This window comes from Borostomias antarcticus (genome assembly GCF_949987555.1).
Source record: "Borostomias antarcticus genome assembly, chromosome: 17".
Taxonomy (NCBI): domain Eukaryota; kingdom Metazoa; phylum Chordata; class Actinopteri; order Stomiiformes; family Stomiidae; genus Borostomias; species Borostomias antarcticus.
The window spans coordinates 3,417,400-3,434,899 of NC_140250.1; the positions used below are offsets into that span (position 1 = coordinate 3,417,400).

Sequence of the window (17,500 nt, forward strand, 5' to 3'; positions counted from 1 at the left end):
CTCAGTGTTAAAGAGCACAATGGACACTGAGGAGGAGGAGGTACCCCTGTTGACTAAATACATGATATTCATCACTGACAGTCAGTCCCTGTCTGGTCCACAATTGCTGAGAGGTCATTTAGATCCAGTGATAGGCCGCCCTCTAGTGTCAGCAAAACAACACTGCATGCATATGAGCCAAAGAGTGGCAAAGGATTAGCACTTAGCACTGAAGCAGCCCGATTACAGCTACTGATTACAGCTACTCGTAACCTAGTCTCAACGCCAGACCCATGAGAGTTGTTCCGCTGATACACTACGTAGGCTACGCTAACTACGCTACTGCACTACTACGTTCATGTCCAGAAGTTAAATGCAGTCTCTGACAACAGCCAAGACAATAGCTACAACACAGCTTCTCAGTCTACACAATATACACTATATTGCCAAAAGTATTCGCTCATCTGCCTTTATGCATATGAACTTAAAGGAGTAGTAAAGGGAAAATGCATGTTTAGCCCAGTTTTAAGGTTACTTATGATCATATACAATGGTTCAGATCAAAACGTTGACAAAACTAGCACTTTTGAGAAAGTCTGATAATTGCTCTACCACCGTTTTGGTCATACAATGGATGTGGGTGTGCATCTTGAAAAAAAACATGTTAAACTCTCGATTTCAAAGACAAGAAGCTCACTGATTGGTGTCCGTTGGTGTTCTGACATCAAATTCGCCGCAAAGTATGAATCCTGTAGGGTTTTAATGAGCATTTTATGAAATCCATTGACTTGTATTGAAGCGACCGTTGTAGATGTGTTGATCAATCCGCAGAGGGGATTCAGGAAGCGGAACTACTTACGGTAGCTATTGTTATTGTTTATGTTGCTAGGCTACCTAGTTTGCGGAAGTTTACACACGTATGTGCTGCGACTAAATAGTTCTATGCTAAATATTTTAAAAAGCCTTTCCAGATGAACTAGAATCTTACTTTATGGCGAATTATATGTCAGAACGCCAACTAACACCTTGATGAGTTTCTTCTCTTTGAAATTGAGAGTTTAACATGTTTTTTGAATGATTTTTCACGGTGCCCACCCACATCAATTGTATGACCAAAACGGTGGTAGAGCAATTATCAGACTTTCTCAAAAGTGCTAGTTTTGTCAACGTTTTGATCTGAACCATTGTATATGATCATAAGTAACCTTAAAACAGGGCTAAACATGCATTTTCCCTTTACTACTCCTTTAAGTGACATCCCATTCTTAATCCATAGACGTCGGCCCACCCTTTGCCACTATAACAGCTTCAACTCTTCTGGGAAGGCTTTCCACAAGGTTTAGGAGTGTGTTTATGGGAATTTTTGACCATTCTTCCAGAAGAGCATTTGTGAGGTCAGACACTGATGTTGGACGAGAAGGCCTGGCTCGCAGTCTCCGCTCAAATTCATCCCAAAGGTGTTCTATCGGGTTGAGGTCAGGACTCTGTTCAGGCCAGTCAAGTTCTTCCACACCAAACTCACTCATCCATGTCTTTATGGACCTTGCTTTGTGCATTGGTGCACAGTCATGTTGGAAAGGAAGGGGCCATCCCCAAACTGTTCCCACAAAGTTGGGAGCATGGAATTGTCCAGAATCACTTGGTATGCTGAAGCATTCAGAGTTCCTTTCACTGGAACTAAGGGGCCAAGCCCAGCTCCTGAAAAACAAGCCCACACCATAATCCCCCCTCCACCAAACTTCACACTTGGCACAATGCAGTCAGACAAGTACCGTTCTCCTGGCAACCGCCAAACCCAGACTCGTCCATCAGATTGCCAGATGGAGAAGCGTGATTCGTCACTCCAGAGAACGCGTCTCCACTGCTCTAGAGACCAGTGGCGGCGTGCTTTACACCACTACATCTGGCGCATTGCATTGCACTTGGTGATGTATGGCTTGGATGCAGCTGCTCGGTCATGGAAACCCATTCCATGAAGCTCTCTACGCACTGTTCTTGAGCTAATCTGAAGGCCATATGAAGTTTGGAGGTCTGTAGCGATTGACTCTGCAGAAAGTTGGCGACCTCTGCGCACTATGCGCCTCAGCATCCGCTGACCCTGCTCTGTCATCTGTTGGATGGGTGAGTGAATACTTTTGGCAATATAGTGTATATCAGACATACACACAATTCCTTACCTCCATCCTCAATCTTTCACCTCCCCCTTTCTCATTGTCTCTATAGTACAGGCACATTACTCCCTCTGCCATGAGTGAACAGTGTTGCTGCTCCATCCCAAGCTCCTGATGCCCCGGCCCTCTCCTCTCCTCTCACCCAGGCCGAAGTCCCCCGACTGGGGGTCGTCGTTGTCGCCGTCCTGGCTGATCTTGTGGAGGTGTTCTAGGTAGGCGTCTGTGTGGAACTTGGCCATCTCCTCGATGGTGGCGACATGAGGCTTCACAACACTGGAGATGGATGGACGGACACACACACACATAAATGGCCATCATCGCTGTAGCTGGCTGAATTATGTGCAGTTTTGCTTCAAAAGCTAGCTGGCTAACTTGTCTTCAGATCACTAGCCTGGCTAGCTAACGTAACAAACTTAACTTACCTCATGTATTTTAATAATCCATAGGCTTCTATGAGTGAATGGACCATACTCGCCTGTGTGAATAAAAACAATTTTACTAGGAGCATTTATAACAAACTATTGGAAAATGAATGGCATTCATTGACAAATACAATAGCTACAACATAGATTCTCAGTCTATACAATATATTTGATATGATTATAGCTATCTGGCAAACTAGCGTGCTAGCCAGCATCCCCGTTCATTCAACTCACCCGATTAGGTACTTTTGATAGTGAGTCGCAGGTCTCGATGTACTGCGGACTGTAAATATAAGCGACTTTGCGTTTGATACGAAAGTCATCGTCAGAGTCTCCTTTGTAACTCATTTATGTTTTGTTAACTTGGACAGTTGAGGAAAAACGAGAAATATTAGGAATAATGATGTTCAAGATTTCTGGCTACTCCGTTTCTCCAGTTGTGAACGATGGTGTCCCACTATCAACATTCCCCGGATATAGTTGATACTCGCTCTGCTTAGATGGTGAAAGTGAGATAAAACGCTTACGTGTGAATAGAGTAAGCCTAATCGTTTTCATGTCTAAATGAAACAAATATGTAGTATTGCTTTTTAAAAAGTTACATTCCTCACGATTCAGGACATTTCGTGGTGATCGAAATTATCTCGCTTCCTGACGGACCTCACAATACGGTGGGACAAGGCCAAATAGCATTCTGGGAGTTATAGTTCATTTTTGCCATCTGGAGCTGAAACGGGACTTAACTGCCACTCAATTTTGAAACATTGAGACGTGTAATGTGATATGACAATGTATACAGTTCAAATGCTTTTAATAATTCAGTTTACATCAAAACAAGAGCACAATGAATTACAGCATATTGTTTTCAGGAAATTCTTATTTTTTTCCACCACAAATCTGTTTCACAGGTTGAGAAGGCATGTGCCACTAAAATCTACAGGACATCACATTGCATAGAATCTATGTACATTCTAGAACCCTAGAATTTAAATTCTAGACATTCCATACATTCTAGATGAGGTTCCATCATCAAAGAGGTCTACAGACATTCAACCACATTCAACTTGAAATGACAAACGAGAACGTAAAAAATGATCAACTAATGTCAATCTCATACTGTATATCAATGTCCCTTTTTCCAAATTGCACTTGTTAAATCTACAAATAGCTGTTAACGATCTGTAGCTGAAAACTGATCATTATAGCCAGTAGTAAATCTCACATTGTTTCACATTCCATGCATAGAAAGTGTAAATTTTGTAACTTTCCCTTTTAACTTAACCTTTATAAAATGTAGGCTTGTAAAAAAGCTCAAGTCCACATAGCTCAAGTATTATTTTTGGCGCTAGTGAACCAATCACAGCGGTTATAAGCACCAGACCTGGTCAAATACCATTTGCAAACACTGTCATTGTGGATTCACTTGCTTCATCTTACTCAGTGCAACAAAACCAATCAACCAGTTCCACAAGTGCCAACTGTGAGGATAAACAAACAAACAAACAACAGCTACTTTCCAACACATTGAGGCAACCGACTGACGTAGCCGACCCAGGTCTGCAGAGCACAGAGGAACTTACCTCGTGCTAAGTGCTACGGTGTTAAGGCGTTTGAGGTAAGGCAAATTCTCAATCTCCCCAAAAATACAAACACACTCGGGCCGTAAAGGACAAAAATAAAAACACAAGCAGAAAAACAAAATAGAAATATTAGTAACTCAACCATGATTTAAATACAGTTAAACAATTCAAGAGCACTGTAGTGGGATGGACTGATCTATAATTCTTGACAGCTCTTCAACTGTAAACGACGTTTACATCTTTTCAGTGTATCTGATCAAACCCAGGTTATGCATGTGTGAGAGTATGTTTGTCTTGTCTGTATGCATGTGTGTGTGTGTGTGTGTGTGTGTGTGTGTGTGTCTCACTGCAGAGCACAGGCCCCGTTGGGCAGGAAGTCCTGTACGTACAAGGCCACGGCCTTGGAGAGGTACGTCATACTGCCAAACCGCCCGCTGGGGGCGCTGTCGTACAGCAGCCTGCACACGCCGGTGGACGGGTCCCTCTCCAGGATGTGCTCCTCTGCCCCCAGGTCCTTCTGTGAGGGGGGGGGGGAGGGATTGAGAGAAAAGTGAGATAGGTAGGGGTTAGATAGGGTTAGAGGGAGAGAGATAGAGAGGGAGATAGAGAAAGAAAGGCAGAACGACAAAAAGAAACAGAGGGAGATAGAAAGAAAAAAAGAAAGAAAGAAAGAAGGTAAGAAAGTAAGAAAGAGAGATAGAGAGAGAAAGAGAGAAAGATAGAGAGGAGGAAACGGCGCAATGAAGCCACACCCCCACCTGGTCCTTGTAGAACATGTCGTTGGCGATGTGGACGATCTTCTCCACGTGGATGATGCTGCCGATGGAGTCGATCTCCACGTCGGCCAGCATGGTCAGGACCAGGATGGCCTCCACCAGGAGCTGGCGGTACTCCGGCTGGGGCACGCGGTTCAGGACCGTCTCCACGTGGACCGCAAACTTGATCTCACCAGGGGTCATCTGGGGGGGAGAGGGGGGGAGGGGGGGAGAGGGGGGGAGGGGGGGGGGGGGGGAGAGAGAGAGAGAGGGAGAGGGAGAGGGAGAGAGGGAGAGAACTAACTGTAGATCTTTCCCTGCAAGTGTGTCACTGTCCATCAGGACAGCAGAGGGACAGAGTTGGTGTCCTTACCTCCCTGGTGGTGGACGAGGGGAGGACGAAGCCCTCTATGGACAGACCGTGGCACTGCGAGAGAAAACACGCCAACGTCAACGCGGTTCTCTCGCCCGTTCTTTCACCTCAGATCGCGTTCTCGGACATTAACAAACCGTCTGACTAAAATGTAACTGAAATCCACATTAGCTATGAGTCCACTTTCACGAGAGGAATATCTGAGTGCGTGCGCGCGTTCCCGTGTCCGGATTAAACATCCTACGGTGGAACGTTCCGGATCGCTCGGTACCTTCTGCAGGATCCTCCAGACCTTCTGGTAGAAGCCAACAGGGACCCGGTTCAGCGCCCCGTCCAGACGCCGGCGCCGTAGCCACTGGCCGTGCCGCGTGTCCCTGGCGGAGGGCGCGCTCGTCGGCGCCTCCAGGGAGTCGATGGACGGCATCCGGTACCTCTGGCACACCGGAACACACACAGAACGCGCCGGGTCAGAACCCCCCCCCACGGCCCGTTTCCGGCAACTTAAAGAGAATGTTCTAGAACTGACGGGCAAGTTCCGAGAAGAACGTTTCCCAGGTTGTTCCGGAACGCAGAACAATCGGGGGAACTTCTTTATAGACTGGAATGTTTGTGGCTAGTTTGGATCGCTGTTGGCAGAACTCGGCCGAACTGATCACTGACTGTTGAGTTATATGGTGAGAGGGAGATGGAGAGAGAGAGAGATGGAGAGAGAGATTGAGAGAGAGATGGAGAGACTCCTACCCCAGACTCTATGTGTTCGATGTCCAGAGAATGTGAGGGTATATTCTAAGGGAGGAGAGAGAGAAGAGGACATGAGTTCAGAAACACACACTCACACACGCGCACAAACTCACACACGCAAGCACACTCACACACGCAAGAACACACTCACGCACGCACGCACACAACTCTACAGTATGACCGTGAGTCATCATGGTGAATAAAACACCCCCCAACTTCCCTTATTAGAGACCAATTACTGTCTAATTATCACGAGCGTACAACGTGATACCACACACTCCGTGAATCACCGCCCTGATCGACCAATAAGTGACCGCTACGGGACTGCTCTGTGATGTTCGCATGCGTTGAATCAGCACCCAACAGAGTGATTTATAATCTTCCATAACATCACCTTACTGGTCTCCGTCAAAGACAACCTGTGTTCCAGCTGTAAAGGAAAAAGCACTCTGAATGTAGAAAGGTATATGTTGGGTATAGACACATACAAGGTGTATGTACATAGGTATATGTTGGGTATAGACACATACAAGGTGTATGTACATAGGTATATGTTGGGTATATACACATACAAGGTGTATGTACATAGGTATATGTTGGGTATATACAAATAGAAGGTGCATGTACATAGGTATATGTTGGGTATATACACATACAAGGGGTATGTACATAGGTATATGTTGGGTATATACACATACAAGGTGTATGTACATAGGTATATGTTGGGTATATACACATACAAGGTGTATGTACATAGGTATATGTTGGGTATATACACATACAAGGTGTATGTACATAGGTATATGTTGGGTATATACACATACAAGGTGTATGTACATAGGTATATGTTGGGTATATACACATAGAAGGTGTATGTACATAGGTATATGTTGGGTATATACACATACAAGGTGTATGTACATAGGTATATGTTGGGTATATACACATAGAAGGTGTATGTACATAGGTATATGCTGGGTATATACACATACATGGTGTATGTACATAGGTATATGTTGGGTATATACACATACATGGTGTATGTACATAGGTATATGCTGGGTATATACACATACAAGGTGTATGTACATAGGTATATGTTGGGTATATACACATAGAAGGTCAATGTACATAGGTATATCCTGAGCATATGTGAACCTCCAGGTTAAGACATGCGAGACGCTGCTGTTGCCGCCCGTTTTGCGTTTCAACCGGAACGGCGGACGGCGGCGGCGGTCGGACGCCCCGCTAACGTTCAGGACCGGCGTCCCCTCACCATCTTCATGTCGCTCTTCAGCTTGCTGATGCCCGCCCGCTCGCTCTTGGTGGCGCCCACGTTGCCCACCTCGTGGATGGAGATGGCCGGGCTGGCGCCGGTGGACTGGTCAGTGGACCGCACTGGGGAGGGAGGGAGCGCGCACACACACACACGCACGTGCGCGCACACACACAGTCCATGTCAGAGGTGACTTGTAGGCGAAGAGCAGGACGAGGAGACAGGAAACAGGAAGTGAGAGGGAGGGAGCTGAAGGAAGTGACTGGCGGAGTGACTTACCGCTCTTCTGCACTCCGAACTCCTTCCCGGACAGGATGTGATGTAACAGGTTCTTCAGCTCGGAGGGGCTCAGGCTCATCAGACTCTCTGTAGCCTCCTCTCCTGCACACACACACACACACACGCACACACACACACAAAGGCCTATTCAATCATTCCCTCACTCGTTCTCTTCCCCCATCATTGAGTGATGCGGGGCCAGCTCCATTGCCATGATGGATGAAGAGTCCCTCTCTCCCTCCCTCCCTGAACAGTCGAGGGACTGGCCAAGCTAGCTCTCTCTCTCTCTCTCTCTCTCAGCAGTTGAGAGACTGGACCATCTCTCTCTCTCTACTCTCTAATTCAATATGCTTTATGGGCATGAATGTCAGGTGACCAGTATTGCCAAATCATCAAGAATACAATTCAATAATTACATGAGAAAACAAATTAAGTATACAATTAATGAAGTTCCTCTCTCTCTCTCTCTCTACCTGAGCAGTTGAGGGACTGGGCAAGCTCTCTCTCTCTCTCTCTCTCTCTCTCTCTCTACCTGAGCAGTTGAGGGACTGCGCCAGCTCTGTAGCCATGACCTGGATGATGAGGCCAATCCTCAGTCTGAACATCTCAGTGAACAGGCTGGGCTGGGTCCTGATGTTCATCGCCAGGAACACAATGATCTCCTGGAGGGAGAGAGACAGGGAGGAGGGAGAGAAGGAGGGAGAGAGAGGGAGGGAGGGAGGGAGGGAGGGGGAGAGAGGGAGAGGGGGAGGAGGAAGAGGGAAGGAGAGGAAGGAGAGAGAAAGGAGGTAGAGGAGGGGGGAGAGAAGGAGAGAGGGGAGGAGAGGAGGGAGAGAGCGGAGGGGGAGAGGGAGAGAGGAGGGAGAGGAGGGTGAATGGGCCTTTGAGAATGGCGTGTGTGTGTGTGTGTGTGTGTGCGTGTGTGTGTGTGTGTGTGTGTGTGCGTGCGTGCGTGTGTCCCACCCACCCGCGTCAGTATAGCTATAGTGATGTTGTTCTCGCTGGCCTCGTCGATGAGGTCGGCCAGCGTGTCGGGGGGCATGGGCGCGGTGATGGTCTTCTCCCGGGGCTCCGGGGGCAGGCCGACCGTCAGGTGCTTCTGGTGGGCCAGCAAATCAGAGCAGGCCTGGAGGCACACAGACCAATCAGAACGGGAATGGGGATGAGCCTCGACCAATCGGAAGCGGCTTGTGGAAAATCATTGTGTGTGTGTGTGGACAAACAAATTGTCCTTTTGTTTTGTTCTTTCATTGTTATATAACAGCAATGATTATTATTATTACTGTTATATAACAATGAAAAAACAAAACAAAGGACAATGTGTTTGTTTGTTTGTGTGTGTGTATGTGTGTGTGGGAGAGTATGTGTGTGTGTGTGTTCTACCCACCCAGTCCAGCTCCTCCACCTTCTTGCGGAGTATGCCAGAGATCATGCGTATGAGTCCCCAGTGTTTGAGGTCTCCGGCCTTCCCGTACAGCTCCGTCAGCAGGGACCGGACCGTGCTGCCCCTCCCATGCAGACGAGTGTCCCAGTCCATCCCCCTGGAGGACACACACACACACACACACACACGCACACACACGCACACACACACACACACGCACACACACAGTCAGAAAAACGATGAAGAAAAACAGAGCCGAACGGAAATACAGAGATAGCACAGAGAGACAGAGAGAAAAAAAGAGAGAAAGAAAGACAGAGAAAGAGAGAGAAAGAAAGAGAGAAAAAGAGAGAAAGGAAGAGAGAGAGAGAAAGGAAGAGAGAGGGAAAAAGAGAGAGAGCAAGAAAGAAAGAAAGAAAGAAAGAAAGGAAGGGGGATAGAGAGATAAAAAAGAAAGAGAGAAAGAAAGAATGAGAGAGAAAAAGAAAGAGAGCCAGAGCGAGAGAGAAAGAGAGAGAGAGGGAGCGTGATGTTGGGGTGATGTACTAACTTGTCTTTGTAGAGGATGTAGAAGATGTTGGGGTGATGTACTAACTTGTCTTTGTAGAGGATGTAGGAGATGTACTAACTTGTCTTTGTAGAGGATGTAGAGGATGTAGGAGATGTACTAACTTGTCTTTGTAGAGGATGTAGGAGATGTACTAACTTGTCTTTGTAGAGGATGTAGGAGATGTACTAACTTGTCTTTGTAGAGGATGTAGAGGATGTTGGGGTGATGTACTAACTTGTCTTTGTAGAGGATGTAGAGGATGTTGGGGTGATGTACTAACTTGTCTTTGTAGAGGATGTAGGAGATGTACTAACTTATCTTTGTAGAGGATGTAGAGGATGTTGGGGTGATGTACTAACTTGTCTTTGTAGAGGATGTAGGAGATGTACTAACTTGTCTTTGTAGAGGATGTAGAGGATGTCGGCCTGGTCCTGGAGGCTGTGTGTGTCGTTCAGCAGCTGGACCAGGGCAGAGTGGTCGATCGCCCCGCTGGCATCCCGGGGGATGCTGCTGTCTGTCACCACCACCTGGGGGGCCTAGGAGACAGGGAGGGAGGGGGGAAGGGAGGGAGGGAGGGAGGGAGAGAGAGAGAGAGGGAGGGGTGGAGTGTTATAGTCCATCACTGCTGGCGTCCCTGGGAATATCGCTGTCTGTTACAACCACCTAGGAGAGAAGAGGGGGGGGGACGGAGAGAGGGAGGGAGGGAGAGACGGAGGGACGAGAGAGGGAGAGAGGGAGAGATGGAGGGAGGAGAGAGGGAGAGAGGGAGAGAGGGGGGGGGGTGGAGGGAGGGATGGAGGGAGACGGAGGGAGGAGAGAGGGAGAGAGGGAGTGGGAGAACAGGATGGAGACACACCTGGCTGGTCTGTGGTCCCGGGGACTCAGTGAGGTGCAGGTTGAGGGGGATCTGAGGAGAACGGAACAGCTTGGTGGGGAGATACATGTGAATATCTGAGAGAGAGAGAGAGAGAGAGAGAGAATGAGAGGAAGAGGAGGAGAGAAAGAAACGGAGAGATGAGAGAGTCAAGAACATTTACTGCCATGAAAATTAGTGACAGTATCCAGTAAGCAAGTTCAATCTGAAGTAATCAGTGGCTGACATGTTCTCCTACTGTAGGTAGGGCCCTATGAAATCCATTTTATTCTTTCCCAAATTCCGATTTTTGTTTTAATTTTTCTGAATACGGTGTTTTACGATTTACGGTCATTTTTCCACCAGAAAGAGATGAAAATGTCAATTTGTAATGATGCAATATTCCACTCTTATCAAGGCAGATGAGGCCCTCAGCCATCTTTCACTAAGTAGGCTACCACATTTGTTTATGTTTATCAATTATAGCCGAATTATGGAAAATTCCGGAATATTCCGCGTTCTACAGTCGATTCCATCTTTATGACCTGATCCTGTTATTCCGTCCGCGATCTCCGCCTCCACGGAAATCACCGGGCCCTACCTAGGGTGTCAGTAACGGGTGTCGGCGCGCTGTCTCACTGCTGATGTCGAGGTCCTGGGCCTTGTGCACCAGGGACACCATCTCTCTGGTTTTTGCGGCGGCCGCCTTGAACTTCACCAGGCCGCCCTGCTGCCGCTGACCTTCGACCTGCCGTCTCTCCGGGGTGGACGTGGTGACCATCAGGCGGTCCAGGTACACGGAGAGGTCGTCGGCCTCCGGGGGGGAGGCTGGGGGAGGTCAAACGGCCGAGAGGAAGGAGTGGACAGAAGGTAAAAGATAAGATTTAAACAAACCGCAGGCTTCTCGACGCTAAACCTACCTGTGTACCTAGGCGTGCGAGTCACCTGTGAAACGTCATCGGGCTCGGTGCGGCGAGTCAAAACGAGCAACGTGCAAGTGACGCCGTGAGGCCTCAAAACCCCCGGAAAGGGTTTTGGCGGACATGCTTTTGAGCAAAACCGCCGTCCTCTTGCTGCACTCTTCAGACAACTTAAGTAGGTGTCCGTCGAGAAGCAAACGATGCCTCGAGGAACGGTCACTCGGCAGCCATTGGCGGCGAGGCCGGTCGCACGGGGACCGCGGCGAGGCCGTCGGGTACGACAGGGGTGCCCTCACGGCGTGACGTCACGGGAAGAGGGCACGGGGTGAGGAGGAGGTTAGGTTATGTTTATCATAGTTTTTAGCAGAGGCCCATAGACCTCCATTAGGAGCTATCTTACTACTGCACGGATCGGTTAAATGTTGGTGTGGACATTTGAGCTAAACCTGCTATGACAGCGGCGTTCCCCTTTAAGTTCAGCTAGGTAAAACTAAACAGCGCCTTCCTCCTCCTCATCCCCCTCTTCCTCTCTTACCATCACCAAAGCACAAGTCAAGCATGTTGCCGTCGCGAAAGCAGCTGCCATCGCCATCCTCCTCCTCCTCGTCCTCGCGGGCCAAGCCCCCCGCCGGCTTACCGTCCAGGAAGCCCAGGTGGGCGAAACAGGAAGTGGTCAGGAACTCAGACAGCTTCCCCGTCTGGATCCTGGGAGGAGGAGAAGGAGGAGGAGGAGGAGGAGGAGGAGGAGGAGGAGGAGGAGAGGAGGAGGGGGAGGAAGAGGAGGATAGAAAGATTGTGATTTCTGAGAGAAAAGAAAGGAGCTAGTCATATGGTGAGTCCTTCTCATCTATCCTCTCGCTCGCTCCCTCCCTCCCTCCCTCCCTCCCTCCCTCCCTCCCTTCATCCCTTCCTCCCTCCCTCCCTCCCTCCCTCCCTTCCTTCATCCCTTCCTCCCTCCCTCCCTCCCTCCCTTCATCCCTCCCTCCCTCCCTCCCTCGCACAGAGAGAGACAGACAGGTCATCTACAGTAGTGATGCTCACCTGGTGCCCCCATAGTAACCGTCCTGGAGCTTCTTCAGAGTGGCCAGAACCGCCGGATCCAGATCGGAGCGGTCCTCAGCTGAGACACACACACACACACACACACACACATGGGGGTATAAACTAAGTATTACACACACACACACCCCTCGTACACACACACACACACACACTCACACCCTACTCACACTCACACCTTCTCTTTCTCTCTCTCTCTCACACACACACACACACACACACACACACACACACACACACTACTCACTCAGCATGGTCTGTGAGATGGGGAAAGTGACGGTGGGTCTGCCGGTCATCCGCCAGCGGGATGACAGGTAGGAAAGGTCTGTACGCAGCATCTCCACGATCATCCGGTTGTCCAGGGCCAGGTAGAACTGCTGGTGGTCGATGAACTGGAGGGGGGGGGGGGGGGGGAAGGGAGGGAGGGGAGAGAGAGAGAGAGAGAGAGAGAGAGTGGGAGAAACCTAGGACCAGAGAGACCGAGAGAGCCAGTCTCTAAACCCTCGTCTGGGGGAGTCTTTCTGCCCCAGAGTGACCGAGCTAAGAGTGACCGAGCCAGTCTCTAAGCCCTCGGTTGGGGGTCTCTATGCTAGGATCAGCGTGACCGAGAGAGCCACTCACCTGGGGGGTGAAGGCGAAGATGGTATTCCTGATGATGTAGAACTTGGAGGTCCCCAGGACGCCCATCCTCCTGTAGGGCCTCCCCGTCAACCCCAGCCTCTGGTTACGACCTGGGGGGGGTGGAGGAGGAGGAGGAGGAGGAGGAGGAGGAGGCCGGGGGATAGGGTTCAGACGGAGAGAGTACCGACGAAAAAAGATACCCCCGGAGCCAGGATCACCGGACCGGGTTAAGGTCAGGGGCGTTAGGTAACGTTAACCGTACCCAGGCGGGCGTAGATGTGGCTGAGCAGCCGGGAGGGTTGGACGTGGATGGGCCGGATGTCGGCGACCGTCTCCACCTCGATGCCGTGCTTCACCAGCAGCTCCTTGATGTCCTCGTTCTCGGCCAGAATGGACACTGGAGGACAGGGAACCCCGGGGTCAGACCGTCAGACTCGGCGGACACAACGAGAGATTTTTTTTGTAGTTTTGACCGTTAAACTCAAAAGATTTTGTATGGCAACTGACAAAGAAAATGATGAGTGGTTGTTCTATAGGAGAGGGGGGAAAAAGGATGTGTTAAAAGGTGAAATGTCCCTTTAAGGGCTCACCCTGAACCACCACGTCGGGTTTGGGGATCGTGGAGAGACGGCGGTTCAGAGGGTCGATCTCTCCGGGGGCCAGGAAACCCTGCAACTCACAGAGAGGAGGTGAGGAGTGTGTGTGTGTGTGTGTGTGTGTGTGTGTGTGTGTGTGTGTGTGTGTGTGTGTGTGTGTGTGTGTGAGAGAGAGAGTATGAGGAGAGTGAGTGTGACTGTGAGGAGTGTATGAGAGTGTGTGTGTGAGAGAGAGTATGAGGAGAGTGAGTGTGACTGTGAGGAGTGTATGAGGGTGTATGAGGGTGTGTGTGTGTGTGTGTGTGTGTGTGTGTGTGTGTGTGTGTGTGTGTCTCACCTCAGCCAGCAGGCTCCCCAGGACGTAGAGAGACTGCCCCCACTTCAGAGGACACTTCCCCATCGGGACTCTCTCCACTGTGTGAGGGTTCACATACTCCTCATCCACCTACACACACACACACACACACACACACACACACACACACACACACGCACACAACCCCGGAGTTCTCGGTCAATAAACACACAGTCAATGTACCATTTGGCGGTGTAGAACTTTGACACCGGAGTAAATAAACAAGCTTCCGGAAGCGTCCGTACTCTGTGTGCCGGGACGCTGTAGAGCTCTGGCAGCAGGCGGATCCCGTCCTTCTGCTTGATCAGGATCCCCTCCAGCGCCTCCTGGTACTCCTGCACCTGCGGCCGGGGGAGGAGACGCAGCACACCTGTTAGCAAGGGATTATGGGTGTTCACAAGGCCTTCATAACCCGCTAGGAACGTCCTCGCTGCGGTTCTCAGCCAGATAGCAAGCCGATCTGGATTCGGCACTTATAAGCCCGTATATGGCCCATATATGGCCTAGATCATATATGATAATGCATGCGCGCACACACGCACACGCGCACACACACACACACACACGCACGCGCACGCACACGCACACGCACTATGGGGGGTGAAATGTGCCATTTCTTACCGCACGGAGCGAACTGAGCTGCATACGGAGCTGACAAACGTACGTGTTTACGTGAGTGAAATCCATTCGACTCCCATTGTATTTGATAGGAGGACTGACGTGACTCACGACATTTTGTCCTAGCGACGGCGGCGGCCTGAAGTAAGTCAGCAATGTGTGCATGGGTCGCGGCATTCGCGTGGCTCTCGTTTGCTCCCGTAATTATGGCCCGTGTGGATTTGCTAACTGAGAAGACAAACCTGACGAACGTCGCTACTTGACCACGAGTGGTATTGCGAACGTAGCTGACGTCGCTACTTGACCACGAGTGGTATTGAGGAACGTCGCCGTCACCATCAGGGTACTTAAGCTGCTAGTTGTCTTGTTAGCTCTGATATGGCTAGCCAGCCTCCGTCCAGGGAGATCAGTGATATGACAACTTAACGTTAGATTATTGAGCCTAAATAATAGCAGGCTACTAACAGATAACCTGGTTAATATATGTTATTATTCCTACTATTGTGCTTACTGTGTGTTGCTGACAAGATAAATTATGTTATATTATTATTGCCACCGTCATTTGGCTTAGCTTATGTTCTCCAGCCACGCCAAGTGCTGTGGTAGTAGCTAACTCACTGGTGTTATATTTATTTACATTGTCCCTGCATCCTGTCTAATATGTCTCCATCTGTGTTATGCACCATGGGCCGAAAGAAAATTCGTAGTATATTGTGAAGTAGGCTCATTGGCAAAATAAAAGTGTATTGTTCAATATGACTAGCCTACTTGTCAACCATAGGGCTGTCACGGTTAGGAATTATCCTGAGCGTTCAAATTGATAGATTTCAACCGCGGTCTGCGTTTTACGCTGTTTTTTTATTATTTCGTTTTACACTACATTTTATCTATATCCTATGTGTGTAGCCTAGTTGTGGCCTACATTATTCGTTTTTATCTAACGAAATACATTAAATAAATGAGGGTACAGGAATGCAATGGTGCGCGCAGCACACAAACAGGCAAATCATTCGACATAGTAAAATAATAACAACAACAATAAAGACCTAAAGGGCAAAGGCAGTTTGCTGTGCACTAAAGTAAGCTTAGGCTAGGCCTAACACGTTATACATACTGTATATACCAGAAGTTTAGTGCCGTGCATTTATTAATCGGATAGCCTTTGTCTATAGGCGTATTTGACAGTCCTGGAAAAAGCCCTGATACCAAAATGAAAAGAAAATCATTAGTGGCCGCTGTTGTCTGTATTTTGTTATTGTATTTTGTGGCCTGTGTGTAGTTGTAGCCATACTTATTATTCCTACAATGAAGTAGGCGACACTACCACCATGTCAGATTCAATCTCTGGTCTGAATGGGTAGGCTGTGTATGGAAACATACTTTTTGGCGCGATCAGCAACAGCTCTCTAATCCAACTTGAACTTGTCTTTTTACAGTTTACTGAGTCTTTGTACAATAAAGCAATGGTTGCTATGGTTATGAAAAAGCGCACTTATGCCAGGGTATATGGTGCGTTCGTTTATAACTGGGAGGTGGCAAATTGAACTCGCACTTCCTCGTCGCAAATTCGGATATGTTTCTCAGCCCCCAGTTGCCGGCTGATGTCAATATCATATCATCATCATATCATTCGCTATAGCTCGAATGCACACAGGTCGGAGGGAGGTATTTTGCCACTTGCGACTTGCCACGTCCGACCACAAACGAACGCACCATTTTTTTTGCCTGCTATCTGGTTACTGGTGGGCTTTTCATTACAGTACTGTACCCTTCTGTGAATAAAAACAGAACTGTATGTAGACCTACATGTTGCCTGTAGGCTGTAGTCTACTGTCACGTTTCATTTCTTCTAATGTCGAGCGCAAAACGCAAACGAGTCTGCTGCGCGAGAGCTGCATTCCTTGGTACCAGAAAGCGCGTCAGCAACCTGAAGCAGAGCAGCATCGAGTCATTTTTCGTTCCCAGTTAATGGACTTCAGGAACACAGACGTGTTGTGAGCATGTAGATTAGCCTACTAGACCTACTGTATTTGTTAAATAATAGCCTACAGCCTAGGCCACGTTAGTCTACATCTGTTGTTTTAGAGACTTTCTTTTAGGCTACAATAGCCTAAGACACGACAACTTGTCTGTCATTTCATTTATTTATTTATTGATTATCATTTGCTCTAATTGTTCTAATGTTGGGTTGTTTTAGGCTATACCATGTTGTTCTGCGAATACAGTAGCCTATCGATACAGCGTAAGCCTCATTTGAGAATAAAGTACTGTATTTGATCAAAGCACGCACTCAAGTGGAAATTCGGTTATTTTATTATAGGCTACTGGCCTATATGAGTTTAGTTGGCTATTTGATTGCAATTTTGATGCATTTTCACAAGTAATTAAGGGTATTTATTGGTCTATTATGAGTCTATATGAAACAAGTACACCACTTATTGAATTTGGTGCATTTTAACATATGTTCCAGTCATCCGGACATTTCAGAGATACGAACGACCTGCGGTCCCGTTGGGTTCGGATGAGTGGGGTCCTACTGTAGCACAAGTGCTCACGTAGCGACGTTAGCTACGTATGCGAATAGCACACGTGCTCAAGTACTCCCGGCCCTGACGAGCGTTTGCTGGGTTAGCTACGTTAGTGAATAGCACACGTGGTCACGTGGGGACGTTCGTCACGTGTGTCTGCTCAGTTAGCAAATAAGTGGCACTTTCCACCCCCCATACACGCACACGCACACGCACACGCACACGCACACGCACACGCACACGCACACGCACACACACACACACACACACACACACACACACACACACACGCACACACACACACACCTACCTGTTCAGGGCTGTTGATGAAGATGCCGTCCAGGATCAGGTAGGTCCAGAAGAGGGGCCACTCACACTCGATGTTCTCAAACAGCTTCAGCTCGGCCGACTCGTAGTACAGACGGTTAGGGTCCTGAGAG

General features: G+C 48.6%; 2 protein-coding genes across 3 annotated transcripts in view; both read right to left on the reverse strand.

Moving 5' to 3' along the window:
* Positions 1-2,941, reverse strand: part of hdac8 (histone deacetylase 8) — a 12,460-nt gene extending 9,519 nt beyond the window's left edge. The window contains exons 1-3 of the mRNA XM_084451618.1: positions 2,807-2,941; positions 2,573-2,625; positions 2,293-2,423 (exon numbers count right to left, since the gene is read on the reverse strand). Of these exons, the coding sequence (XP_084307744.1) occupies positions 2,293-2,423; positions 2,573-2,625; positions 2,807-2,920 (298 nt within the window). The 5' untranslated portion in view covers positions 2,921-2,941. The remainder of the gene's footprint in view (positions 1-2,292; positions 2,424-2,572; positions 2,626-2,806) is intronic.
* Positions 2,942-3,372: 431 nt separating this feature from the next.
* The window catches only part of phka1a (phosphorylase kinase, alpha 1a (muscle)), a 21,312-nt gene continuing 7,184 nt past the window's right edge, over positions 3,373-17,500 (reverse strand). The window contains exons 10-32 of one of the 2 annotated variants that reach the window (XM_084452245.1): positions 17,371-17,493; positions 14,160-14,255; positions 13,897-14,004; positions 13,554-13,632; positions 13,226-13,360; positions 12,964-13,073; positions 12,590-12,734; positions 12,325-12,403; positions 11,819-11,988; positions 11,003-11,191; positions 10,367-10,461; positions 9,904-10,046; positions 8,964-9,117; positions 8,544-8,702; positions 8,109-8,238; positions 7,577-7,678; positions 7,298-7,419; positions 6,416-6,451; positions 6,022-6,066; positions 5,552-5,713; positions 5,281-5,334; positions 4,911-5,111; positions 3,373-4,669 (exon numbers count right to left, since the gene is read on the reverse strand). In XM_084452245.1, coding sequence (XP_084308371.1) covers positions 4,496-4,669; positions 4,911-5,111; positions 5,281-5,334; positions 5,552-5,713; positions 6,022-6,066; positions 6,416-6,451; positions 7,298-7,419; positions 7,577-7,678; positions 8,109-8,238; positions 8,544-8,702; positions 8,964-9,117; positions 9,904-10,046; positions 10,367-10,461; positions 11,003-11,191; positions 11,819-11,988; positions 12,325-12,403; positions 12,590-12,734; positions 12,964-13,073; positions 13,226-13,360; positions 13,554-13,632; positions 13,897-14,004; positions 14,160-14,255; positions 17,371-17,493 — 2,811 coding nt within the window. In that variant the 3' untranslated portion in view covers positions 3,373-4,495. Of the gene's footprint in view, positions 4,670-4,910; positions 5,112-5,280; positions 5,335-5,551; positions 5,714-6,021; positions 6,067-6,415; positions 6,452-7,297; positions 7,420-7,576; positions 7,679-8,108; positions 8,239-8,543; positions 8,703-8,963; positions 9,118-9,903; positions 10,047-10,366; positions 10,462-11,002; positions 11,192-11,818; positions 11,989-12,324; positions 12,404-12,589; positions 12,735-12,963; positions 13,074-13,225; positions 13,361-13,553; positions 13,633-13,896; positions 14,005-14,159; positions 14,256-17,370; positions 17,494-17,500 lie in introns of those variants that run through there. The other variant, XM_084452246.1, reaches the window with a different exon arrangement.